Source organism: Saccoglossus kowalevskii, chromosome 22 (genome assembly GCF_978046115.1).
Source record: "Saccoglossus kowalevskii chromosome 22, keSacKowa6.1, whole genome shotgun sequence".
In the NCBI taxonomy this organism is placed as follows: domain Eukaryota; kingdom Metazoa; phylum Hemichordata; class Enteropneusta; family Harrimaniidae; genus Saccoglossus; species Saccoglossus kowalevskii.
In genome coordinates this window covers 2,037,214-2,064,149 of record NC_140662.1, presented here as the reverse complement: position 1 = coordinate 2,064,149, position 26,936 = coordinate 2,037,214, and the positions used below count along the sequence as shown (strand labels likewise).

General features: G+C 38.7%; 1 protein-coding gene across 1 annotated transcript in view; it reads left to right on the top strand.

Moving 5' to 3' along the window:
• LOC102808178 (uncharacterized) overlaps positions 1–26,936 on the top strand; it is a 117,706-nt gene that overhangs the window by 83,411 nt on the left and 7,359 nt on the right. The window contains exon 10 of the mRNA XM_085495535.1: positions 26,700–26,899. Within this exon, the coding sequence (XP_085351661.1) occupies positions 26,700–26,899 (200 nt within the window). The remainder of the gene's footprint in view (positions 1–26,699; positions 26,900–26,936) is intronic.

The window sequence follows — 26,936 nt, the reverse complement described above, 5'->3', positions numbered from 1 at the left end:
TAGCAGATCTACCAACAACACAGTTAACTATCACTTTAAGTGATCCAGGTATAGTTGATCTACCGGCTACACAGTTCACTATCATATTAAGTGATCCAGGTATAGTAGATCTACCAACTACACAGTTCACTGCCACATTAAGTGATCCAGGTATAGTAGATCTACCAACTACACAGTTAACTATCACTTCAAGTGATCCAGGTATAGCAGATCTACCAGCTACAGAGTTCACTATCTCATCAAGGGATCCAGGTAAAGTAGATCTACCAACTACACTGTTCACTATCTCATTACGTGACCCGGGTATAGTTGATCAACCAACTACACAGTAAACTATCACATTAAGTGATCCAGTTATAGTAGATCTACCAACTACACAGTTCACTTTCACTTTAAGTGACCCAGGTATAGTAGATCCACCAGCTACACAATTCACTGTCACATTAAGTGATCCAGGTTTAGTAGGTCTACCAACTACACAGTTCACTATCACATTAAGTGATCAAGGTTTAGTAGATCTACCAACTACACCGTTCACAATTACTTTAAGTGACCCGGCTATAGTAGATCTACCAACTACATAGTTCACTATCTCAATAAGTGATCCAGGTACAGTAGATCTACCAACTACACAGTTCGCTATCACTTTAGGTGATCCAGGTATAGTAGATCTACCAACTACACAGTTCACGATCACAGTTAGTGATCTAGGGATATTAGATCTACCAACTACAACGTTCACTACCTCATTAAGTGATCCAGGTATAGTAGATCTACCAACTACACAGTTCACTATCGCTGTAAGTGATACAGGTATAGTAGATCTACCAACTACACAGTTCGTTATCACTTTCCGTGATCCAGGTATAGTAGATCTACCAACTACACAGTTCACGATCAGTTTAAGTGACCCAGGTATAGTAGATCTACCAACTACACAGTTCACTTTCACTTTAAGTGACCCAGGTATAGTAGATCTACCAACTACACTGTTCACTATCACATTAACTGATCCAGGTTTAGTAGATCTACCAACTACACCGTTCACTATCACTTAAAGTGACCCAGGCATAGTAGATCGATCAGCTACACTGTTCACTATCACTTTAAGTTATCCAGGTATAGTAGATCTACCAACTACACTGTTCACTTTCTCATTACGTGACCCGGATATAGTAGATCAATCAACTACACAGTAAAGTATCACATTACGTGATCCAGGTACAGTCGATCTACCAACTACACAGTTGACTATCACATTAAGTGACCCAGGTATAGTAGATCTACCAACTACATAGTTCACTATCACATTAAGTGACCCAGGTATAGTAGATCTACCAACTACACAGTTCACTATCACATTAAGTGACCCAGGTATTGTAGATCTACCAGCTACACAGTTCACTATCACTTTAAGTGACCCAGGTATAGTAGATCTACCAGCTACACAGTTCACTATCACATTAAGAGATCCAGGTTTGGTAGATCTGCCAACTACACAGTTCACTTTCACTTTAAGTGACCCAGGTATAATAGATCGATCAGCTACACAGTTCACTATCACTTTAAGTTATCCAGGTATAGTAGATCTACCAACTACACTGTTCACTATCTCATTACGCGACCCGGGTATAGTAGATCAACCAACTACACAGTAAACTATCACATTAAGTGATCCAGGTATAGTAGATCTACCAACTACACAGTTCACTGTCACTTTAAGTTATCCAAGCATAGTAGATCTACCAACTACACAGTTCACTGTCACAAAAAGTGATCCAGCTATAGTAGATCTACCAATTACATAATTCACTATCACTTTAAGTGATCCAGGTATAGCAGATCTACCAGCTACACAGTTCACTATCTCATCAAGGGATCCAGGTATAGTAGATCTACCAACTACACAATTCACTGTCACATTAAGTTATCCAGGTATAGTAGATCTACATACTACACACTTCACTGTCACTTTAAGTGATCCAGGTATAGCAGATCTACCAACTGCACAGTTAACTAACACTTTAAGTAATCCAGGTATAGTAGATCTACCAGCTACACAGTTCACTATCATATTAAGTGATCCAGGTTTAGTAGATCTACCAACTACACAGTTCACTATTATTTTAAGTGATCCAGGTATAGTAGATCTACCAGCTACACAGTTCACTATCACATTAAGTGATCCAGGTGTAGTAGATCTACCAACTACACAGTTCACTATCACATTAAGTGATCCAGGTATAGTAGATCTACCAATTACACAGTTCACAATCACATTACGTGATCCAGGTATAGTAGATCTACCAACTACACAGTTCACTATCACATTAAGTGATCCAGGTATAGTAGATCTTCCAGCTACACAGTTCGCTATAACATTAAGTGACACAGGTGTAGCAGATCTACCAACTACACAGTTCATTATCATATTAAGTGATCCAGGTATAGTAGATCTACCAACTACACAGTTCACTGCCACAATAAGTGATCCAGGTATAGTAGATCTACCAGCAACACAGTTCACTATCACATTAAGTGGTCCAGGTAAAGTAGATCTACCAACTACACAGTTCACTATCACATTAAGTGATCCAGATATAGTAGAGCTACCAACTACACAGTTCACTGTCACATAAGGTGATCCAAATATAGTAGATCTACCAACTACACAATTCACTATCACATTAAGTGATCCAGGTATAGTAGATCTGCCAACTGCACAGTTCACTATCACTTTAAAAGACCCAGGTATAGTAGATCTACCAACTACACCGTTCACGATCACTTTAAAAGACCCAGGTATAGTATATCTACCAACTACACAGTTCACGATCACTTTAAGTTATCCAGGTATAGTAGATCTACCAACTATACAGTTCACTGTCACATTAAGTGATCCAGTTATAGCAGATCTACCAACTACACAGTTCACGATCACCTTAAGTTATCCAGGTATAGTAGATCTACCAACTACACAGTTCACTATCACATTACGTGATCCAGGTATAGTAGATCTACCAACTACACAGTTCACTATCACATTAAGTGATTCAGGTATAGTAGATCTACCCACTACACAGTTCACTATCACATTAAGTGATCCAGGTTTAGTAGATCTACCAACTACACAGTTCACTATAACATTAAGTAACACAGGTATAGCAGATCTACCAACAACACAGTTAACTATCACTTAAAGTGATCCAGGTATAGTTGATCTACCGGCTACACAGTTCACTATCATATTAAGTGATCCAGGTATAGTAGATCTACCAACTACACAGTTCACTGCCACATTAAGTGATCCAGGTATAGTAGATCTACCAACTACACAGTTAACTATCACTTCAAGTGATCCAGGTATAGCAGATCTACCAGCTACACAGTTCACTATCTCATCAAGGGATCCAGATAAAGTAGATCTACCAACTACACAGTTCACTATCACATTAAGAGATCCAGGTATAGCAGATCTACCAACTACACAGTTCACTATCGCTGTAAGTGATACAGGTATAGTAGATCTACCAACTACACAGTTCGTTATCACTTTCCATGATCCAGGTATAGTAGATCAACCAACTACACGGTTCACGATCAGTTTAAGTGACCCAGGTATAGTAGATCTACCAACTACACAGTTCACTTTCACTTTAAGTGACCCAGGTATAGTAGATCTACCAACTACACTGTTCACTATCACATTAACTGATCCAGGTTTAGTAGATCTACCAACTACACCGTTCACTATCACTTAAAGTGACCCAGGCATAGTAGATCGATCAGCTACACAGTTCACTATCACTTTAAGTTATCCAGGTATAGTAGATCTACCAACTACACTGTTCACTTTCTCATTACGTGACCCGGATATAGTAGATCAATCAACTACACTGTAAAGTATCACATTACGTGATCCAGGTATAGTCGATCTACCAACTAGACAGTTGACTATCACATTAAGTGACCCAGGTATAGTAGATCTGCCAACTGCACAGTTCACTATCACTTTAAAAGACCCAGGTATAGTAGATCTACCAACTACACCGTTCACGATCACTTTAAAAGACCCAGGTATAGTATATCTACCAACTACACAGTTCACGATCACTTTAAGTTATCCAGGTATAGTAGATCTACCAACTATACAGTTCACTGTCACATTAAGTGATCCAGTTATAGCAGATCTACCAACTACACAGTTCACGATCACCTTAAGTTATCCAGGTATAGTAGATCTACCAACTACACAGTTCACTATCACATTACGTGATCCAGGTATAGTAGATCTACCAACTACACAGTTCACTATCACATTAAGTGATTCAGGTATAGTAGATCTACCCACTACACAGTTCACTATCACATTAAGTGATCCAGGTTTAGTAGATCTACCAACTACACAGTTCACTATAACATTAAGTAACACAGGTATAGCAGATCTACCAACAACACAGTTAACTATCACTTAAAGTGATCCAGGTATAGTTGATCTACCGGCTACACAGTTCACTATCATATTAAGTGATCCAGGTATAGTAGATCTACCAACTACACAGTTCACTGCCACATTAAGTGATCCAGGTATAGTAGATCTACCAACTACACAGTTAACTATCACTTCAAGTGATCCAGGTATAGCAGATCTACCAGCTACACAGTTCACTATCTCATCAAGGGATCCAGATAAAGTAGATCTACCAACTACACAGTTCACTATCACATTAAGAGATCCAGGTATAGCAGATCTACCAACTACACAGTTCACTATCGCTGTAAGTGATACAGGTATAGTAGATCTACCAACTACACAGTTCGTTATCACTTTCCATGATCCAGGTATAGTAGATCAACCAACTACACGGTTCACGATCAGTTTAAGTGACCCAGGTATAGTAGATCTACCAACTACACAGTTCACTTTCACTTTAAGTGACCCAGGTATAGTAGATCTACCAACTACACTGTTCACTATCACATTAACTGATCCAGGTTTAGTAGATCTACCAACTACACCGTTCACTATCACTTAAAGTGACCCAGGCATAGTAGATCGATCAGCTACACAGTTCACTATCACTTTAAGTTATCCAGGTATAGTAGATCTACCAACTACACTGTTCACTTTCTCATTACGTGACCCGGATATAGTAGATCAATCAACTACACTGTAAAGTATCACATTACGTGATCCAGGTATAGTCGATCTACCAACTAGACAGTTGACTATCACATTAAGTGACCCAGGTATAGTAGATCTACCAACTACATAGTTCACTATCACATTAAGTGACCCACGTATAGTAGATCTACCAACTACACAGTTCACTATCACATTAAGTGACCCAGGTATAGTAGATCTACCAGCTACACAGTTCACTATCACTTTAAGTGACCCAGGTATAGTAGATATACCAGCTACACAGTTCACAATCACATTAAGAGATCCAGGTTTGGTAGATCTGCCAACTACACAGTTCACTTTCACTTTAAGTTATCCAGGTATAGTAGATCTACCAACTACACTGTTCACTATCTCATTACGCGACCCGGGTATAGTAGATCAACCAACTACACAGTAAACTATCACATTAAGTGATCCAGGTATAGTAGATCTACCAACTACACAGTTCACTGTCACTTTAAGTTATCCAAGCATAGTAGATCTACCAACTACACAGTTCACTGTCACAAAAAGTGATCCAGCTATAGTAGATCTACCAATTACATAATTCACTATCACTTTAAGTGATCCAGGTATAGCAGATCTACCAGCTACACAGTTCACTATCTCATCAAGGGATCCAGGTATAGTAGATCTACCAACTACACAATTCACTGTCACATTAAGTTATCCAGGTATAGTAGATCTACATACTACACACTTCACTGTCACTTTAAGTGATCCAGGTATAGCAGATCTACCAACTGCACAGTTAACTATCACTTTAAGTAATCCAGGTATAGTAGATCTACCAACTACACAGTTCACTATCACATTAAGTGATCCAGGTATAGTAGATCTACCAGCTACACAGTTCACTATCATATTAAGTGATCCAGGTTTAGTAGATCTACCAACTACACAGTTCACTATTATTTTAAGTGATCCAGGTATAGTAGATCTACCAGCTACACAGTTCACTATCACATTAAGTGATCCAGGTGTAGTAGATCTACCAACTACACACTTCACTATCACATTAAGTGATCCAGGTATAGTAGATCTACCAATTACACAGTTCACAATCACATTACGTGATCCAGGTATAGTAGATCTACCAACTACACAGTTCACTATCACATTAAGTGATCCAGGTATAGTAGATCTACCAGCTACACAGTTCGCTATAACATTAAGTGACACAGGTGTAGCAGATCTACCAACTACACAGTTCAGTATCATATTAAGTGATCCAGGTATAGTAGATCTACCAACTACACAGTTCACTGCCACAATAAGTGATCCAGGTATAGTAGATCTACCAGCAACACAGTTCACTATCACATTAAGTGGTCCAGGTAAAGTAGACCTACCAACTACACAGTTCACTATCACATTAAGTGATCCAGATATAGTAGAGCTACCAACTACACAGTTCACTGTCACATAAGGTGATCCAAATATAGTAGATCAACCAACTACACAATTCACTATCACATTAAGTGATCCAGGTATAGTAGATCTGCCAACTGCACAGTTCACTATCACTTTAAAAGACCCAGGTATAGTAGATCTACCAACTACACAGTTCACGATCACTTTAAAAGACCCAGGTATAGTATATCTACCAACTACACAGTTCACGATCACTTTACGTTATCCAGGTATAGTAGATCTACCAACTACACAGTTCACTGTCACATTAAGTGATCCAGTTATAGCAGATCTACCAACTACACAGTTCACGATCACCTTAAGTTATGCAGGTACAGTAGATCTACCAACTACACAGTTCACTATCACATTACGTGATCCAGGTATAGTAGATCTACCAACTACACAGTTCACTATAACATTAAGTGACACAGGTATAGCAGATCTACCAACAACACAGTTAACTGTCACTTTAAGTGATCCAGGTATAGTTGATCTACCGGCTACACAGTTCGCTATCATATTAAGTGATCCAGGTATAGTAGATCTACCAACTACACAGTTCACTGTCACATTAAGTGATCCAGGTATAGTAGATCTACCAACAACACAGTTAACTATCACTTCAAGTGATCCAGGTATAGCAGATCTACCAGCTACACAGTTCACTATCTCATCAAGGGATCCAGGTAAAGTAGATCTACCAACTACACAGTTCACTATCACATTAAGAGATACAGGTATAGCAGATCTACCAACTACACAGTTCACTATCGCTGTAAGTGATACAGGTATAGTAAATCTACAAACTACACAGTTCACGATCAATTTAAGTGACCCATGTATAGTAGATCTACCAACTACACAGTTCACTATTTCATTAAGTGGTCCAGGTATTACAGTAGATCTACCAACTACACAGCTCTCTATCACTTTAAGTTATCCAGGTATAGTAGATCTACCAGCTACACTGTTCACTATCTCATTACGTGACCCAGGTATAGTAGATCAACCAACTACACTTTACACTGTCACTTTAAGTGATCCAGGGATAGTAGATCTACCAACTACACAGTTCACATTCAGTTTAAGTGACCCAGGCATAGTAGATCTACCAACTACACAGTTCACTATCACTTTAAGTGACCCAGGTATAGTAGATCTACCAGTTACACTGTTCACTGTCACATTAAGTGATCCAGGTTTAGTAGATCTACCAACTACACAGTTCACTTTCACTTTAAGTTATCCAGGTATAGTAGATCTACCAACTACACTGTTCACTTTCTCTTTACGTGACCGGGGTATAGTAGATCAATCAACTACACAGTAAAGTATCACATTAAGTGATCCAGGTATAGTAGATCTACCAACTACACAGTTCACTATCACATTAAGTGACCCAGGTATAGTAGATCTACCAACTACACAGTTCACTATCACATTAAGTGACCCAGGTATAGTAGATCTACCAGCTACACAGTTCACTATCACTTTAAGTGACCCAGGTATAGTAGATCTACCAACTACACAGCTCTCTATCACTTTAAGTTATCCAGGTATAGTAGATCTACCAGCTACACTGTTCACATTCAGTTTAAGTGACCTAGGCATAGTAGATCTACCAACTACACAGTTCACTATCACTTTAAGTGACCCAGGTATAGTAGATCTACCAGTTACACTGTTCACTGTCACATTAAGTGATCCAGGTTTAGTAGATCTACCAACTACACAGTTCACTTTCACATTAAGTTATCCAGGTATAGTAGATCTACCAACTACACTGTTCACTTTCTCTTTACGTGACCGGGGTATAGTAGATCAATCAACTACACAGTAAAGTATCACATTAAGTGATCCAGGTATAGTAGATCTACCAACTACACAGTTCACTATCACATTAAGTGACCCAGGTATAGTAGATCTACCAACTACACAGTTCACTATCACATTAAGTGACCCAGGTATAGTAGGTCTACCAACTACACAGTTCACTATCACATTAAGTGATCAAGGTTTAGTAGATCTACCAACTACACCGTTCACAATTACTTTAAGTGACCCGGCTATAGTAGATCTACCAACTACATAGTTCACTATCACTTTAAGTGACCCAGGTATAGTAGATCTACCAGTTACACTGTTCACTGTCACATTAAGTGATCCAGGTTTAGTAGATCTACCAACTACACAGTTCACTTTCACTTTAAGTTATCCAGGTATAGTAGATCTACCAACTACACTGTTCACTTTCTCTTTACGTGACCGGGGTATAGTAGATCAATCAACTACACAGTAAAGTATCACATTAAGTGATCCAGGTATAGTAGATCTACCAACTACACAGTTCACTATCACATTAAGTGACCCAGGTATAGTAGATCTACCAACTACACAGTTCACTATCACATTAAGTGACCCAGGTATAGTAGATCTACCAGCTACACAGTTCACTATCACTTTAAGTGACCCAGGTATAGTAGATCTACCAACTACACAGCTCTCTATCACTTTAAGTTATCCAGGTATAGTAGATCTACCAGCTACACTGTTCACATTCAGTTTAAGTGACCCAGGCATAGTAGATCTACCAACTACACAGTTCACTATCACTTTAAGTGACCCAGGTATAGTAGATCTACCAGTTACACTGTTCACTGTCACATTAAGTGATCCAGGTTTAGTAGATCTACCAACTACACAGTTCACTTTCACATTAAGTTATCCAGGTATAGTAGATCTACCAACTACACTGTTCACTTTCTCTTTACGTGACCGGGGTATAGTAGATCAATCAACTACACAGTAAAGTATCACATTAAGTGATCCAGGTATAGTAGATCTACCAACTACACAGTTCACTATCACATTAAGTGACCCAGGTATAGTAGATCTACCAACTACACAGTTCACTATCACATTAAGTGACCCAGGTATAGTAGGTCTACCAACTACACAGTTCACTATCACATTAAGTGATCAAGGTTTAGTAGATCTACCAACTACACCGTTCACAATTACTTTAAGTGACCCGGCTATAGTAGATCTACCAACTACATAGTTCACTATCTCAATAAGTGATCCAGGTACAGTAGATCTACCAACTACACAGTTCGCTATCACTTTAGGTGATCCAGGTATAGTAGATCTACCAACTACACAGTTCACGATCACAGTTAGTGATCTAGGGATATTAGATCTACCAACTACAACGTTCACTACCTCATTAAGTGATTCAGGTATAGTAGATCTACCAACTACACAGTTCACTATCGCTGTAAGTGATACAGGTATAGTAGATCTACCAACTACACAGTTCGTTATCACTTTCCGTGATCCAGGTATAGTAGATCTACCAACTACACAGTTCACTTTCACTTTAAGTGACCCAGGTATAGTAGATCTACCAACTACACTGTTCACTATCACATTAACTGATCCAGGTTTAGTAGATCTACCAACTACAACGTTCACTACCTCATTAAGTGATTCAGGTATAGTAGATCTACCAACTACACAGTTCACTATCGCTGTAAGTGATACAGGTATAGTAGATCTACCAACTACACAGTTCGTTATCACTTTCCGTGATCCAGGCATAGTAGATCGATCAGCTACACAGTTCACTATCACTTTAAGTTATCCAGGTATAGTAGATCTACCAACTACACTGTTCACTTTCTCATTACGTGACCCGGATATAGTAGATCAATCAACTACACAGTAAAGTATCACATTACGTGATCCAGGTACAGTCGATCTACCAACTACACAGTTGACTATCACATTAAGTGACCCAGGTATAGTAGATCTACCAACTACACAGTTCACTATCACATTAAGTGACCCAGGTATAGTAGATCTACCAGCTACACAGTTCACTATCACTTTAAGTGACCCAGGTATAGTAGATCTACCAGCTACACAGTTCACTATCACATTAAGAGATCCAGGTATAGTAGATCGGTCAGCTACACAGTTCACTATCACTTTAAGTTATCCAGGTATAGTAGATCTACCAACTACACTGTTCACTATCTCATTACGTGACCCGGGTATAGTAGATCAACCAACTACACAGTAAACTATCACATTAAGTGATCCAGTTATAGTAGATCTACCAACTACACAGTTCACTTTCACTTTAAGTGACCCAGGTATAGTAGATCCACCAGCTACACAATTCACTGTCACATTAAGTGATCCAGGTTTAGTAGGTCTACCAACTACACAGTTCACTATCACATTAAGTGATCAAGGTTTAGTAGATCTACCAACTACACCGTTCACAATTACTTTAAGTGACCCGGCTATAGTAGATCTACCAACTACATAGTTCACTATCTCAATAAGTGATCCAGGTACAGTAGATCTACCAACTACACAGTTCGCTATCACTTTAGGTGATCCAGGTATAGTAGATCTACCAACTACACAGTTCACGATCACAGTTAGTGATCTAGGGATATTAGATCTACCAACTACAACGTTCACTACCTCAATAAGTGATTCAGGTATAGTAGATCTACCAACTACACAGTTCACTATCGCTGTAAGTGATACAGGTATAGTAGATCTACCAACTACACAGTTCGTTATTACTTTCCGTGATCCAGGTATAGTAGATCTACCAACTACACAGTTCACGATCAGTTTAAGTGACCCAGGTATAGTAGATCTACCAACTACACAGTTCACTTTCACTTTAAGTGACCCAGGTATAGTAGATCTACCAACTACACTCTTCACTATCACATTAAGTGATCCAGGTATAGTAGATCTACCAACTACACAGTTCACTATAACATTAAGTGACACAGGTATAGCAGATCTACGAACAACACAGTTAACTATCACTTTAAGTGATCCAGGTATAGTTGATCTACCGGCTACACAGTTCACTATCACTTTAAGTGACCCAGGTATAGTAGATCTACCAACTAAACTGTTCACTATCACATTAAGTGATCCAGGTATAGTAGATCTACCAACTACACAGTTCACTATAACATTAAGTGACACAGGTATAGCAGATCTACCAACAACACAGTTAACTATCACTTTAAGTGATCCAGGTATAGTTGATCTACCGGCTACACAGTTCACTATCATATTAAGTGATCCAGGTATAGTAGATCTACCAACTACACAGTTCACTGTCACATTAAGTGATCCAGGTATAGTAGATCTACCAACAACACAGTTAACTATCACTTCAAGTGATCCAGGTATAGCAGATCTACCAGCTACACAGTTCACTATCTCATCAAGGGATCCAGGTAAAGTAGATCTACCAACTACACAGTTCACTATCACATTAAGAGTTCCAGGTATAGCAGATCTACCAACTACACAGTTCACTATCGCTGTAAGTGATACAGGTATAGTAAATCTACCAACTACACAGTTCACGATCACTTTAAGTGACCCAGGTATAGTAGATCTACCAACTACACAGTTCACTATTTCATTAAGTGGTCCAGGTATTACAGTAGATCTACCAACTACACAGCTCTCTATCACTTTAAGTTATCCAGGTATAGTAGATCTACCAGCTACACTGTTCACATTCAGTTTAAGTGACCCAGGCATAGTAGATCTACCAACTACACAGTTCACTATCACTTAAAGTGACCCAGGTATAGTAGATCTACCAGTTACACTGTTCACTGTCACATTAAGTGATCCAGGTTTAGTAGATCTACCAACTACACAGTTCACTTTCACATTAAGTTATCCAGGTATAGTAGATCTACCAACTACACTGTTCACTTTCTCTTTACGTGACCGGGGTATAGTAGATCAATCAACTACACAGTAAAGTATCACATTAAGTGATCCAGGTATAGTAGATCTACCAACTACACAGTTCACTATCACATTAAGTGACCCAGGTATAGTAGATCTACCAACTACACAGTTCACTATCACATTAAGTGACCCAGGTATAGTAGATCTACCAGCTACACAGTTCACTGTCACTTTAAGTGACCCAGGTATAGTAGATCTACCAACTACACAGCTCTCTATCACTTTAAGTTATCCAGGTATAGTAGATCTACCAGCTACACTGTTCACATTCAGTTTAAGTGACCCAGGCATAATAGATCTACCAACTACACAGTTCACTATCACTTTAAGTGACCCAGGTATAGTAGATCTACCAGTTACACTGTTCACTGTCACATTAAGTGATCCAGGTTTAGTAGATCTACCAACTACACAGTTCACTTTCACATTAAGTTATCCAGGTATAGTAGATCTACCAACTACACTGTTCACTTTCTCTTTACGTGACCGGGGTATAGTAGATCAATCAACTACACAGTAAAGTATCACATTAAGTGATCCAGGTATAGTAGATCTACCAACTACACAGTTCACTATCACATTAAGTGACCCAGGTATAGAAGATCTACCAACTACACAGTTCACTATCACATTAAGTGACCCAGGTATAGTAGGTCTACCAACTACACAGTTCACTATCACATTAAGTGATCAAGGTTTAGTAGATCTACCAACTACGCCGTTCACAATTACTTTAAGTGACCCGGCTATAGTAGATCTACCAACTACATAGTTCACTATCTCAATAAGTTATCCAGGTACAGTAGATCTACCAACTACACAGTTCGCTATCACTTTAGGTGATCCAGGTATAGTAGATCTACCAACTACACAGTTCACGATCACAGTTAGTGATCTAGGGATATTAGATCTACCAACTACAACGTTCACTACCTCATTAAGTGATTCAGGTATAGTAGATCTACCAACTACACAGTTCACTATCGCTGTAAGTGATACAGGTATAGTAGATCTACCAACTACACAGTTCGTTATCATTTTCCGTGATCCAGGTATAGTAGATCTACCAACTACACAGTTCACGATCAGTTTAAGTGACCCAGGTATAGTAGATCTACCAACTACACAGTTCACTTTCACTTTAAGTGACCCAGGTATAGTAGATCTACCAACTACACTGTTCACTATCACATTAACTGATCCAGTTTAGTAGATCTACCAACTACACCGTTCACTATCACTTAAAGTGACCCAGGCATAGTAGATCGATCAGCTACACAGTTCACTATCACTTTAAGTTATCCAGGTATAGTAGATCTACCAACTACACTGTTCACTTTCTCATTACGTGACCCGGATATAGTAGATCAATCAACTACACAGTAAAGTATCACATTACGTGATCCAGGTACAGTCGATCTACCAACTACACAGTTGACTATCACATTAAGTGACCCAGGTATAGTAGAACTACCAACTACATAGTTCACTATCACATTAAGTGACCCAGGTATAGTAGATCTACCAACTACACAGTTCACTATCACATTAAGTGACCCAGGTATAGTAGATCTACCAGCTACACAGTTCACTATCACTTTAAGTGACCCAGGTATAGTAGATCTACCAGCTACACATTTCACTATCACATTAAGAGATCCAGGTATAGTAGATCGGTCAGCTACACAGTTCACTATCACTTTAAGTTATCCAGGTATAGTAGATCTACCAACTACACTGTTCACTATCTCATTACGTGACCCGGGTATAGTAGATCAACCAACTACACAGTAAACTATCACATTAAGTGATCCAGTTATAGTAGATCTACCAACTACACAGTTCACTTTCACTTTAAGTGACCCAGGTATAGTAGATCCACCAGCTACACAATTCACTGTCACATTAAGTGATCCAGGTTTAGTAGGTCTACCAACTACACAGTTCACTATCACATTAAGTGATCAAGGTTTAGTAGATCTACCAACTACACCGTTCACAATTACTTTAAGTGACCCGGCTATAGTAGATCTACCAACTACATAGTTCACTATCTCAATAAGTGATCCAGGTACAGTAGATCTACCAACTACACAGTTCGCTATCACTTTAGGTGATCCAGGTATAGTAGATCTACCAACTACACAGTTCACGATCACAGTTAGTGATCTAGGGATATTAGATCTACCAACTACAACGTTCACTATCACATTAAGTGACCCAGGTATAGTAGATCTACCAACTACACAGTTCACTATCACATTAAGTGACCCAGGTATAGTAGATCTACCAACTACATAGTTCACTATCACATTAAGTGACCCAGGTATAGTAGATCTACCAACTACACAGTTCACTATCACATTAAGTGACCCAGGTATAGTAGATCTACCAGCTACACAGTTCACTATCAACTTAAGTGACCCAGGTACAGTAGATCTACCAGCTACACAGTTCACTATCACATTAAGAGATCCAGGTTTGGTAGATCTGCCAACTACACAGTTCACTTTCACTTTAAGTGACCCAGGTATAATAGATCGATCAGCTACACAGTTCACTATCACTTTAAGTTATCCAGGTATAGTAGATCTACCAACTACACTGTTCACTATCTCATTACGCGACCCGGGTATAGTAGATCAACCAACTACACAGTAAACTATCACGTTAAGTGATCCAGGTATAGTAGATCTACCAACTACACAGTTCACTGTCACTTTAAGTTATCCAAGCATAGTAGATCTACCAACTACTCAGTTCACTGTCACAAAAAGTGATCCAGGTATAGTAGATCTACCAATTACATAATTCACTATCACTTTAAGTGATCCAGATATAGCAGATCTACCAGCTACACAGTTCACTATCTCATCAAGGGATCCAGGTATAGTAGATCTACCAACTACACAATTCACTGTCACATTAAGTTATCCAGGTATAGTAGATCTACATACTACACACTTCACTGTCACTTTAAGTGATCCAGGTATAGTAGATCTACCAACTACACAGTTCACTATCACATTAAGTGATCCAGGTATAGTAGATCTACCAACTACACAGTTCACTGCCACAATAAGTGATCCAGGTATAGAAGATCTACCAGCAACACAGTTCACTATCACATTAAGTGGTCCAGGTAAAGTAGATCTACCAACTACACAGTTCACTATCACATTAAGTGATCCAGATATAGTAGAGCTACCAACTACACAGTTCACTGTCACATAAGGTGATCCAAATATAGTAGATCTACCAACTACACAATTCACTATCACATTAAGTGATCCAGGTATAGTAGATCTGCCAACTGCACAGTTCACTATCACTTTAAAAGACCCAGGTATAGTAGATCTACCAACTACACAGTTCACGATCACTTTAAAAGACCCAGGTATAGTATATCTACCAACTACACAGTTCACGATCACTTTAAGTTATCCAGGTATAGTAGATCTACCAACTACACAGTTCACTGTCACATTAAGTGATCCAGTTATAGCAGATCTACCAACTACACAGTTCACGATCACCTTAAGTTATCCAGGTATAGTAGATCTACCAACTACACAGTTCACTATCACATTACGTGATCCAGGTATAGTAGATCTACCAACTACACAGTTCACTATCACATTAAGTGATCCAGGTATAGTAGATCTACCCACTACACAGTTCACTATCACATTAAGTGATCCAGGTTTAGTAGATCTACCAACTACACAGTTCACTATAACATTAAGTGACACAGGTATAGCAGATCTACCAACAACACAGTTAACTATCACTTTAAGTGATCCAGGTATAGTTGATCTACCGGCTACACAGTTCACTATCATATTAAGTGATCCAGATATAGTAGATCTACCAACTACACAGTTCACTGCCACATTAAGTGATCCAGGTATAGTAGATCTACCAACTACACAGTTAACTATCACTTCAAGTGATCCAGGTATAGCAGATCTACCAGCTACACAGTTCACTATCTCATCAAGGGATCCAGGTAAATTAGATCTACCAACTACACAGTTCACTATCACATTAAGAGATCCAGGTATAGCAGATCTACCAACTACACAGTTCACTATCGCTGTAAGTGATACAGGTATAGTAGATCTACCAACTACACAGTTCGTTATCACTTTCCATGATCCAGGTATAGTAGATCTACCAACTACACAGTTCACGATCAGTTTAAGTGACCCAGGTATAGTAGATCTACCAACTACACAGTTCACTTTCACTTTAAGTGACCCAGGTATAGTAGATCTACCAACTACACTGTTCACTATCACATTAACTGATCCAGGTTTAGTAGATCTACCAACTACACCGTTCACTATCACTTAAAGTGACCCAGGCATAGTAGATCGATCAGCTACACAGTTCACTATCACTTTAAGTTATCCAGGTATAGTAGATCTACCAACTACACTGTTCACTTTCTCATTACGTGACCCGGATATAGTAGATCAATCAACTACACAGTAAAGTATCACATTACGTGATCCAGGTATAGTCGATCTACCAACTACACAGTTGACTATCACATTAAGTGACCCAGGTATAGTAGATCTACCAACTACATAGTTCACTATCACATTAAGTGACCCAGGTATAGTAGATCTACCAACTACACAGTTCACTATCACATTAAGTGACCCAGGTATAGTAGATCTACCAGCTACACAGTTCACTATCACTTTAAGTGACCCAGGTATAGTAGATCTACCAGCTACACAGTTCACTATCACATTAAGAGATCCAGGTTTGGTAGATCTGCCAACTACACAGTTCACTTTCACTTTAAGTGATCCAGGTATAATAGATCGATCAGCTACACAGTTCACTATCACTTTAAGTTATCCAGGTATAGTAGATCTACCAACTACACTGTTCACTATCTCATTACGCGACCCGGGTATAGTAGATCAACCAACTACACAGTAAACTATCACATTAAGTGATCCAGGTATAGTAGATCTACCAGCTACACAGTTCGCTATAACATTAAGTGACACAGGTGTAGCAGATCTACCAACTACACAGTTCATTATCATATTAAGTGATCCAGGTATAGTAGATCTACCAACTACACAGTTCACTTTCACTTTAAGTGACCCAGGTATAATAGATCGATCAGCTACACAGTTCACTGTCACTTTAAGTTATCCAAGCATAGTAGATCTACCAACTACACAGTTCACTGTCACAAAAAGTGATCCAGCTATAGTAGATCTACCAATTACATAATTCACTATCACTTTAAGTGATCCAGGTATAGCAGATCTACCAGCTACACAGTTCACTATCTCATCAAGGGATCCAGGTATAGTAGATCTACCAACTACACAATTCACTGTCACATTAAGTTATCCAGGTATAGTAGATCTACATACTACACACTTCACTGTCACTTTAAGTGATCCAGGTATAGCAGATCTACCAACTGCACAGTTAACTATCACTTTAAGTAATCCAGGTATAGTAGATCTACCAACTACACAGTTCACTATCACATTAAGTGATCCAGGTATAGTAGATCTACCAGCTACACAGTTCACTATCATATTAAGTGATCCAGGTTTAGTAGATCTACCAACTACACAGTTCACTATTATTTTAAGTGATCCAGGTATAGTAGATCTACCAGCTACACAGTTCACTATCACATTAAGTGATCCAGGTGTAGTAGATCTACCAACTACACACTTCACTATCACATTAAGTGATCCAGGTATAGTAGATCTACCAATTACACAGTTCACAATCACATTACGTGATCCAAGTATAGTAGATCTACCAACTACACAGTTCACTATCACATTAAGTGATCCAGGTATAGTAGATCTACCAGCTACACAGTTCGCTATAACATTAAGTGACACAGGTGTAGCAGATCTACCAACTACACAGTTCATTATCATATTAAGTGATCCAGGTATAGTAGATCTACCAACTACACAGTTCACTGCCACAATAAGTGATCCAGGTATAGTAGATCTACCAGCAACACAGTTCACTATCACATTAAGTGGTCCAGGTAAAGTAGATCTACCAACTACACAGTTCACTATCACATTAAGTGATCCAGATATAGTAGAGCTACCAACTACACAGTTCACTGTCACATAAGGTGATCCAAATATAGTAGATCTACCAACTACACAATTCACTATCACATTAAGTGATCCAGGTATAGTAGATCTGCCAACTGCACAGTTCACTATCACTTTAAAAGACCCAGGTATAGTAGATCTACCAACTACACAGTTCATGATCACTTTAAAAGACCCAGGTATAGTATATCTACCAACTACAAAGTTCACGATCACTTTAAGTTATCCAGGTATAGTAGATCTACCAACTACACAGTTCACTGTCACATTAAGTGATCCAGTTATAGCAGATCTACCAACTACACAGTTCACGATCACCTTAAGTTATCCAGGTACAGTAGATCTACCAACTACACAGTTCACTATCACATTACGTGATCCAGGTATAGTAGATCTACCAACTACACAGTTCACTATCACATTAAGTGATCCAGGTATAGTAGATCTACCCACTACACAGTTCACTATCACATTAAGTGATCCAGGTTTAGTAGATCTACCAACTACACAGTTCACTATAACATTAAGTGACACAGGTATAGCAGATCTACCAACAACACAGTTAACTATCGCTTTAAGTGATCCAGGTATAGTTGATCTACCGGCTACACAGTTCACTATCATATTAAGTGATCCAGGTATAGTAGATCTACCAACTACACAGTTCACTGCTACATTAAGTGATCCAGGTATAGTAGATCTACCAACTACACAGTTAACTATCACTTCAAGTGATCCAGGTATAGCAGATCTACCAGCTACACAGTTCACTATCTCATCAAGGGATCCAGGTAAAGTAGATCTACCAACTACACAGTTCACTATCACATTAAGAAATCCAGGTATAGCAGATCTACCAACTACACAGTTCACTATCGCTGTAAGTGATACAGGTATAGTAAATCTACCAACTACACAGTTCACGATCACTTTACGTGACCCAGGTATAGTAGATCTACCAACTACACAGTTCACTATTTCATTAAGTGGTCCAGGTATTACAGTAGATCTACCAACTACACAGTTCACGATCACTTTAAGTTATCCAGGTATAGTAGATCTACCAACTACACAGTTCACTGTCACATTAAGTGATCCAGGTATAGCAGATCTACCAACTACACAGTTCACGATCACCTTAAGTTATCCAGGTATAGTAGATCTACCAACTACACAGTTCACTACCACATTACGTGATCCAGGTATAGTAGATCTACCAACTACACAGTTCACTATCACATTAAGTGATCCAGGTATAGTAGATCTACCCACTACACTGTTCACTATCACATTAAGTGATCCAGGTATAGTAGATCTACCAACTACACAGTTCACTATAACATTAAGTGACACAGGTATAGCAGATCTACCAACAACACAGTTAACTATCACTTTAAGTGATCCAGGTATAGTTGATCTACCGGCTACACAGTTCACTATCATATTAAGTGATCCAGGTATAGTAGATCTACCAACAACACAGTTAACTATCACTTCAAGTGATCCAGGTATAGCAGATCTACCAGCTACACAGTTCACTATCTCATCAAGGGATCCAGGTAAAGTAGATCTACCAACTACACAGTTCACTATCACATTAAGAGATCCAGGTATAGCAGATCTACCAACTACACAGTTCACTATCGCTGTAAGTGATACAGGTATAGTAAATCTACCAACTACACAGTTCACGATCAATTTAAGTGACACAGGTATAGTAGATCTACCAACTACACAGTTCACTATTTCATTAAGTGGTCCAGGTATTACAGTAGATCTACCAGCTACACAGCTCTCTATCACTTTAAGTTATCCAGGTATAGTAGATCTACCAGCTACACTGTTCACTATCTCATTACGTGACCCAGGTATAGTAGATCAACCAACTACACTTTACACTGTCACTTTAAGTGATCCAGGGATAGTAGATCTACCAACTACACACTTCACATTCAGTTTAAGTGACCCAGGCATAGTAGATCTACCAACTACACAGTTCACTATCACTTTAAGTGACCCAGGTATAGTAGATCTACCAGTTACACTGTTCACTGTCACATTAAGTGATCCAGGTTTAGTAGATCTACCAACTACACAGTTCACTTTCACTTTAAGTTATCCAGGTATAGTAGATCTACCAACTACACTGTTCACTTTCTCTTTACGTGACCGGGGTATAGTAGATCAATCAACTACACAGTAAAGTATCACATTAAGTGATCCAGGTATAGTAGATCTACCAACTACACAGTTCACTATCACATTAAGTGACCCAGGTATAGTAGATCTACCAACTACACAGTTCACTATCACATTAAGTGACCCAGGTATAGTAGATCTACCAGCTACACAGTTCACTATCACTTTAAGTGACCCAGGTATAGTAGATCTACCAGCTACACAGTTCACTATCACATTAAGAGATCCAGGTTTAGTAGATCTGCCAACTACCCAGTCAGTTCACTTTCACTTTAAGTGACCCAGGTATAGCAGATCGGTCAGCTACACAGTTCACTATCACTTTAAGTTATCCAGGTATAGTAGATCTACCAACTACACTGTTCACTATCTCATTACGTGACCCGGGTATAGTAGATCAACCAACTACACAGTAAACTATCACATTAAGTGATCCAGTTATAGTAGATCTACCAACTACACAGTTCACTTTCACTTTAAGTGACCCAGGTATAGTAGATCCACCAGCTACACAATTCACTGTCACATTAAGTGATCCAGGTTTAGTAGATCTACCAACTACATCGTTCACAATTACTTTAAGTGACCCGGCTATAGTAGATCTACCAACTACATAGTTCACTATCTCAATAAGTGATCCAGGTACAGTACATCTACCAACTACACAGTTCGCTATCACTCTAGGTGATCCAGGTATAGTAGATCTACCAACTACACAGTTCACGATCACAGTTAGTGATCTAGGGATATTAGATCTACCAACTACAACGTTCACTACCTCATTAAGTGATTCAGGTATAGTAGATCTACCAACTACACAGTTCACTATCGCTGTAAGTGATACAGGTATAGTAGATCTACCAACTACACAGTTCGTTATCACTTTCCGTGATCCAGGTATAGTAGATCTACCAACTACACAGTTCACGATCAGTTTAAGTGACCCAGGTGTAGTAGATCTACCAACTACACAGTTCACTTTCACTTTAAGTGACCCAGGTATAGTAGATCTACCAACTACACTGTTCACTATCACATTAACTGATCAAGGTTTAGTAGATCTACCAACTACACCGTTCACTATCACTTAAAGTGACCCAGGCATAGTAGATCGATCAGCTACACAGTTCACTATCACTTTAAGTTATCCAGGTATAGTCGATCTACCAACTACACAGTTGACTATCACATTAAGTGACCCAGGTATAGTAGATCTACCAACTACATAGTTCACTATCACATTAAGTGACCCAGGTATAGTAGATCTACCAACTACACAGTTCACTATCTCATTAAGTGACCCAGGTATAGTAGATCTACCAGCTACACAGTTCACTATCACTTTAAGTGACCCAGGTATAGTAGATCTACCAGCTACACAGTTCACTATCACATTAAGAGATCCAGGTTTGGTAGATCTGCCAACTACACAGTTCACTTTCACTTTAAGTGACCCAGGTATAATAGATCGATCAGCTACACAGTTCACTATCACTTTAAGTTATCCATGTATAGTAGATCTACCAACTACACTGTTCACTATCTCATTACGCGACCCGGGTATAGTAGATCAACCAACTACACAGTAAACTATCACATTAAGTGATCCAGGTATAGTAGATCTACCAACTACACAGTTCACTGTCACTTTAAGTGATCCAAGCATAGTAGATCTACCAACTACACAGTTCACTTTCACTCTAAGTGACCCAGGTATAGTAGATCTACCAGTTATATAGTTCACTGTCACGTTAAGTGATCCAGGTTTAGTAGATCTGCCAACTACACAGTTCACTTTCACATTAAGTGACCCAGGTATAGTAGATCTACCAACTACACAGTTCACTGTCACATTAAGTGATCCAGGTATATTAGGTCTACCAACTACACAGTTCACTATCACATTAAGTGATCCAGTTATATTAGATCTACCAACTACACAGTTCACTTTCACTTTAAGTGACCCAGGTATAGTAGATCCACCAGCTACACAATTCACTGTCACATTAAGTGATCCAGGTTTAGTAGATCTGCCAACTACACAGTTCACTGTCACATTAAGTGATCCAGGTATAGTAGGTCTACCAACTACACAGTTCACTATCAGATTAAGTGATCCAGGTTTAGTAGATCTACCAACTACACCGTTCACAATTACTTTAAGTGACCCGGCTATAGTAGATCTACCAACTACATAGTTCACTATCTCAATAAGTGATCCAGGTATAGTAGATCTACCAACTACACAGTTCGCTATCACTTTACGTGATCCAGGTATAGTAGATCTACCAACTACACAGTTCACGATCACAGTTAGTGATCTAGGGATATTAGATCTACCAACTACAACGTTCACTATCTCATTAAGTGATCCAGGTATAGTAGATCTACCAACTACACAGTTCACTATCGCTGTAAGTGATACAGGTATAGTAGATCTACCAACTACACAGTTCGTTATCACTTTCCGTGATCCAGGTATAGTAGATCTACCAACTACACAGTTCACGATCACTTTAAGTGACCCAGGTATAGTAGATCTACCAACTACACAGCTCTCTATCACTTTAAGTTATCCAGGTATAGTAGATCTACCAACTACACTGTTCACTATCTCATTACGTGACCCAGGTATAGTAGATCAACCAACTACACAGTTCACTATCACATTACGTGATCCAGGTATAGTAGATCTACCAAGTACACAGTTCACTATCACATTATGTGATCCAGGTATAGAAAATCTACCAACTACACAGTACACTATCACTTTAAGTGATTCAGGTATAGTAGATCTAACAACTACACAGTTCACTATCACATTAAGTGATTCAGGTTAAGTAGATCTACCAACTACACAGTTCACTTTCACTTTAAGCGATCCAGGTATAGTAGATCTACCAACTACACAGTTCACATTCACTTTTAGTGACCCAGGCATAGTAGATTTACCAGCTACATAGTTCACTATCACATTAAGTGGTCCAGGTATAGTAGATATACCAACTACACAGTTCACTGTTACATTAAGTGATCCAAGTATAGTAGATCTACCAACTACACAGTTTACTGTTACATTAAGTGATCCAGGTATAGTAGATCTACCAACTACACAGTTCACTATCACTTTAAGTGATCCAGGCATAGTTGATCTACCAACTACACAGTTCACTATCTCATTAAGTGACCCAGGTATAGTAGATCTTCCAACTACACAGTTCACCATCACATTAAGTGATCCAGGTATAGCAGATCCACCAACTACACTGTCCACTATCTCATTAAGTGACCCAGGTATAGTAGATCTTCCAACTACACAGTACACTATCACTTTAAGTGGTTCAGGTATAGTAGATCTAACAACTACACAGTTCACTATCACATTAAGTGATTCAGGTTAAGTAGATCTACCAACTACACAGTTCACTTTCACTTTAAGCGATCTAGGTATAGTAGATCTACCAACTACACAGTTCACTATCACTTTAAGTGATCCAGGCATAGTTGATCTACCAACTACACAGTTCACTATTCCATTACGTGACCAAGGTATAGTAGATCCACCAACTACACTGTCCACTATCTCATTAAGTGACCCTGGTATAGTAGAGCTACCATCTACACAATTCGTAATCACATTAAGTGATCCAGGTATGGTAGATCTACCAACTACACTGTCCACTATCTCATTACGTGACTCGGGTATAGTAGAGCTAGCAACTACACAGTTCACTTACTGCACGGAATTCCAATTGTAATGAATATATGCCTTCTCATTAAAAAAAAACATGGATTTCGAACTGAGGTTTACATGTAAACGATATTTTCACATTATACGCTCACTATCTGTATATTAACGCGTATTTTACCATTTGTAGGGCTCGTGAAAACATGAAAAAACGTCACAGTCGTAAATCACAGTCGTACCAGGCACTGATTATCGCTTTAAGTTATGCTAGATTTAGGTAACATTCTACAATAGTCTACACACTTTGTTTTCACATTTACATAAGTTTTAGCTAGAAATATAAACAACAGCCCCATTTCAGGGAAATGATTTCTCTTTTTGCTATCAGATACCCCTAGACATAGTGGCGCATGTGTATTTTACTAACTTTTGCTGCTAAAAGTTTAAACTGATCCAGTCATCGAGTTGTTTGCGTGTCTAAAAACCTGCATTCGTCCAAGTTGTTTAAACGCCACGATGCAGAGGCAAGGAGTCGAAAAACCAGTCGAAGTGTGAACAAAACTTTGTAATTTGCTGAGATTGGACATCGGAGTGGTGTTTCAAAGCAAACAGCTTATAATATCGTCAAACGTTTTGTTACCACCGAGAGTACCGGAGCAGGAATAAGCAACCAATCTACGACTAAAATACTGACTACGTGATTGACCATGTTGAAGATTATAAAATGTTAAGACCGACTGGGAAATTAGAAAACTACTTGCAGACGATTTATGTACAACCCTCTCGAGACGTCCATTGATCAATTATGCGGTTCGGATGTACCTAAACATGGCCAGAGAGAAAATGTCAAGCGTGCTAGCAGAACAGTGCGCTGGTGAGAATATCGAGAAACTTTCTAGAGGCGTGTCGAATAATGAACCGCGTCGTCTGCATTGATTTGAGGAAACATCTAAGATAAAATCGACGGGAATCGTACGGTTGGGTATTGCGCGATCGAAGTCCAACGTTACGCCTCGAATGCAACTTTCAATGTCAATTTATTAGTATTATTAGTGATTAGTATCGACCACGTTGATGTAATTGAATAGCTGTAAAATGGATATCAAGTCTTACTTTTCTCTTGAAATTAAAAAAATGAAAACCCATGTTTAGCACCAATTAATATCAATGTTACCACCCTCGACATATCGAGCAAAAACTGTAAGATTTATTGAAGTAATAAGACGTTAGATTATCATTTCAACCACCTTAAAACCCCCAGTTTAATGTACGCGAACTATGATTCAGACATTTGAAGTCGAAGCTGAGAGGAAACCCGAATAATTGGTTACATGTGAGGTACAACAATTGTATTATCTATTCTGATCCACTATAAATTAATCCTATATTTTACTACCGTGTGTTTAATTAAATTCGACAGAGGTGGATTATCTACAGATCTCTGAAAATGTAGTGCTTTGTTTTCTTTTCTGAACTGCATTTTTTTATGAAAAAGTTCACCTTACATATTGTATGATGAAGACGTAAACGATTCATACAAAATTATCAAATGTTTCAGCGTTAAATATTTCAAACATAAACATATATAAATCGTGGTTGTTTTTGTACAAAATATTATTATTGACAACATCGCCGGGAATAAACTCACTACTACTGAAACATTACTTCAGGACAAAACAAATTCATATAACAAATACCAAAGAAAGTAAAAATAGTTTCAGAAACAAACAAACTAACAGACAGTTCAATCATAATCCATTCAAAGAGAGTATTAGTGTCTCTATTATTTTCACACGAACTTGCTTTTATGTATGATGTAATATGGTCGTCGCTGGATAGAAGATGTAACCTCGTTTTTTTAACGTGAATTGAATTGAACTAAAATGAGAGGATGGAACGTCAGCTGCAGGGTTGTCTACTCCCTGACAGACTGGCTGTAGACCACTACAGACTGGTGTGGTTCATAGTGATGTATTATGATAATCAATTCTGCCATGATCAGTCAGTCATCCCTTTGTGACCGTTACTGAAATACCATGTGCCGCAAATTGAAGCAGTCACCTAATGTAAGAACCTAAAACTAACCTACCGCTGCGTCAAGGGCGTTTCAAATAGCGGACATTCTGTCCGCGTTGTTTGTATCGATTTCCGTAAATGTAAAAACAAAGTGTGTATAAACCTATTGTCACAAGTTATCAACATCTAGCACTACTTTAGCATCAAATCAGTAACTGAGACGGCTGTAACACCAAACCACAATCACTATTTCCAGGAGTGTATTGTGTCTTGTTGAATATTGATGACGTGGCCGGTAACCAGAATACAGCCAGACGGTTTCTGATGTTTGATGACGTCACTATAGTTACAGTTGATACAACACACCAGTATCCAATGTGGGTTGAATCGGCAGCAGAGATTACAAACTATCTGTGGCAAACAAATCTTCAAGATTCGTACCACTTATATCCTCAGGTAATACATTACACTGGGTAATTTGAATTGGCAAAAC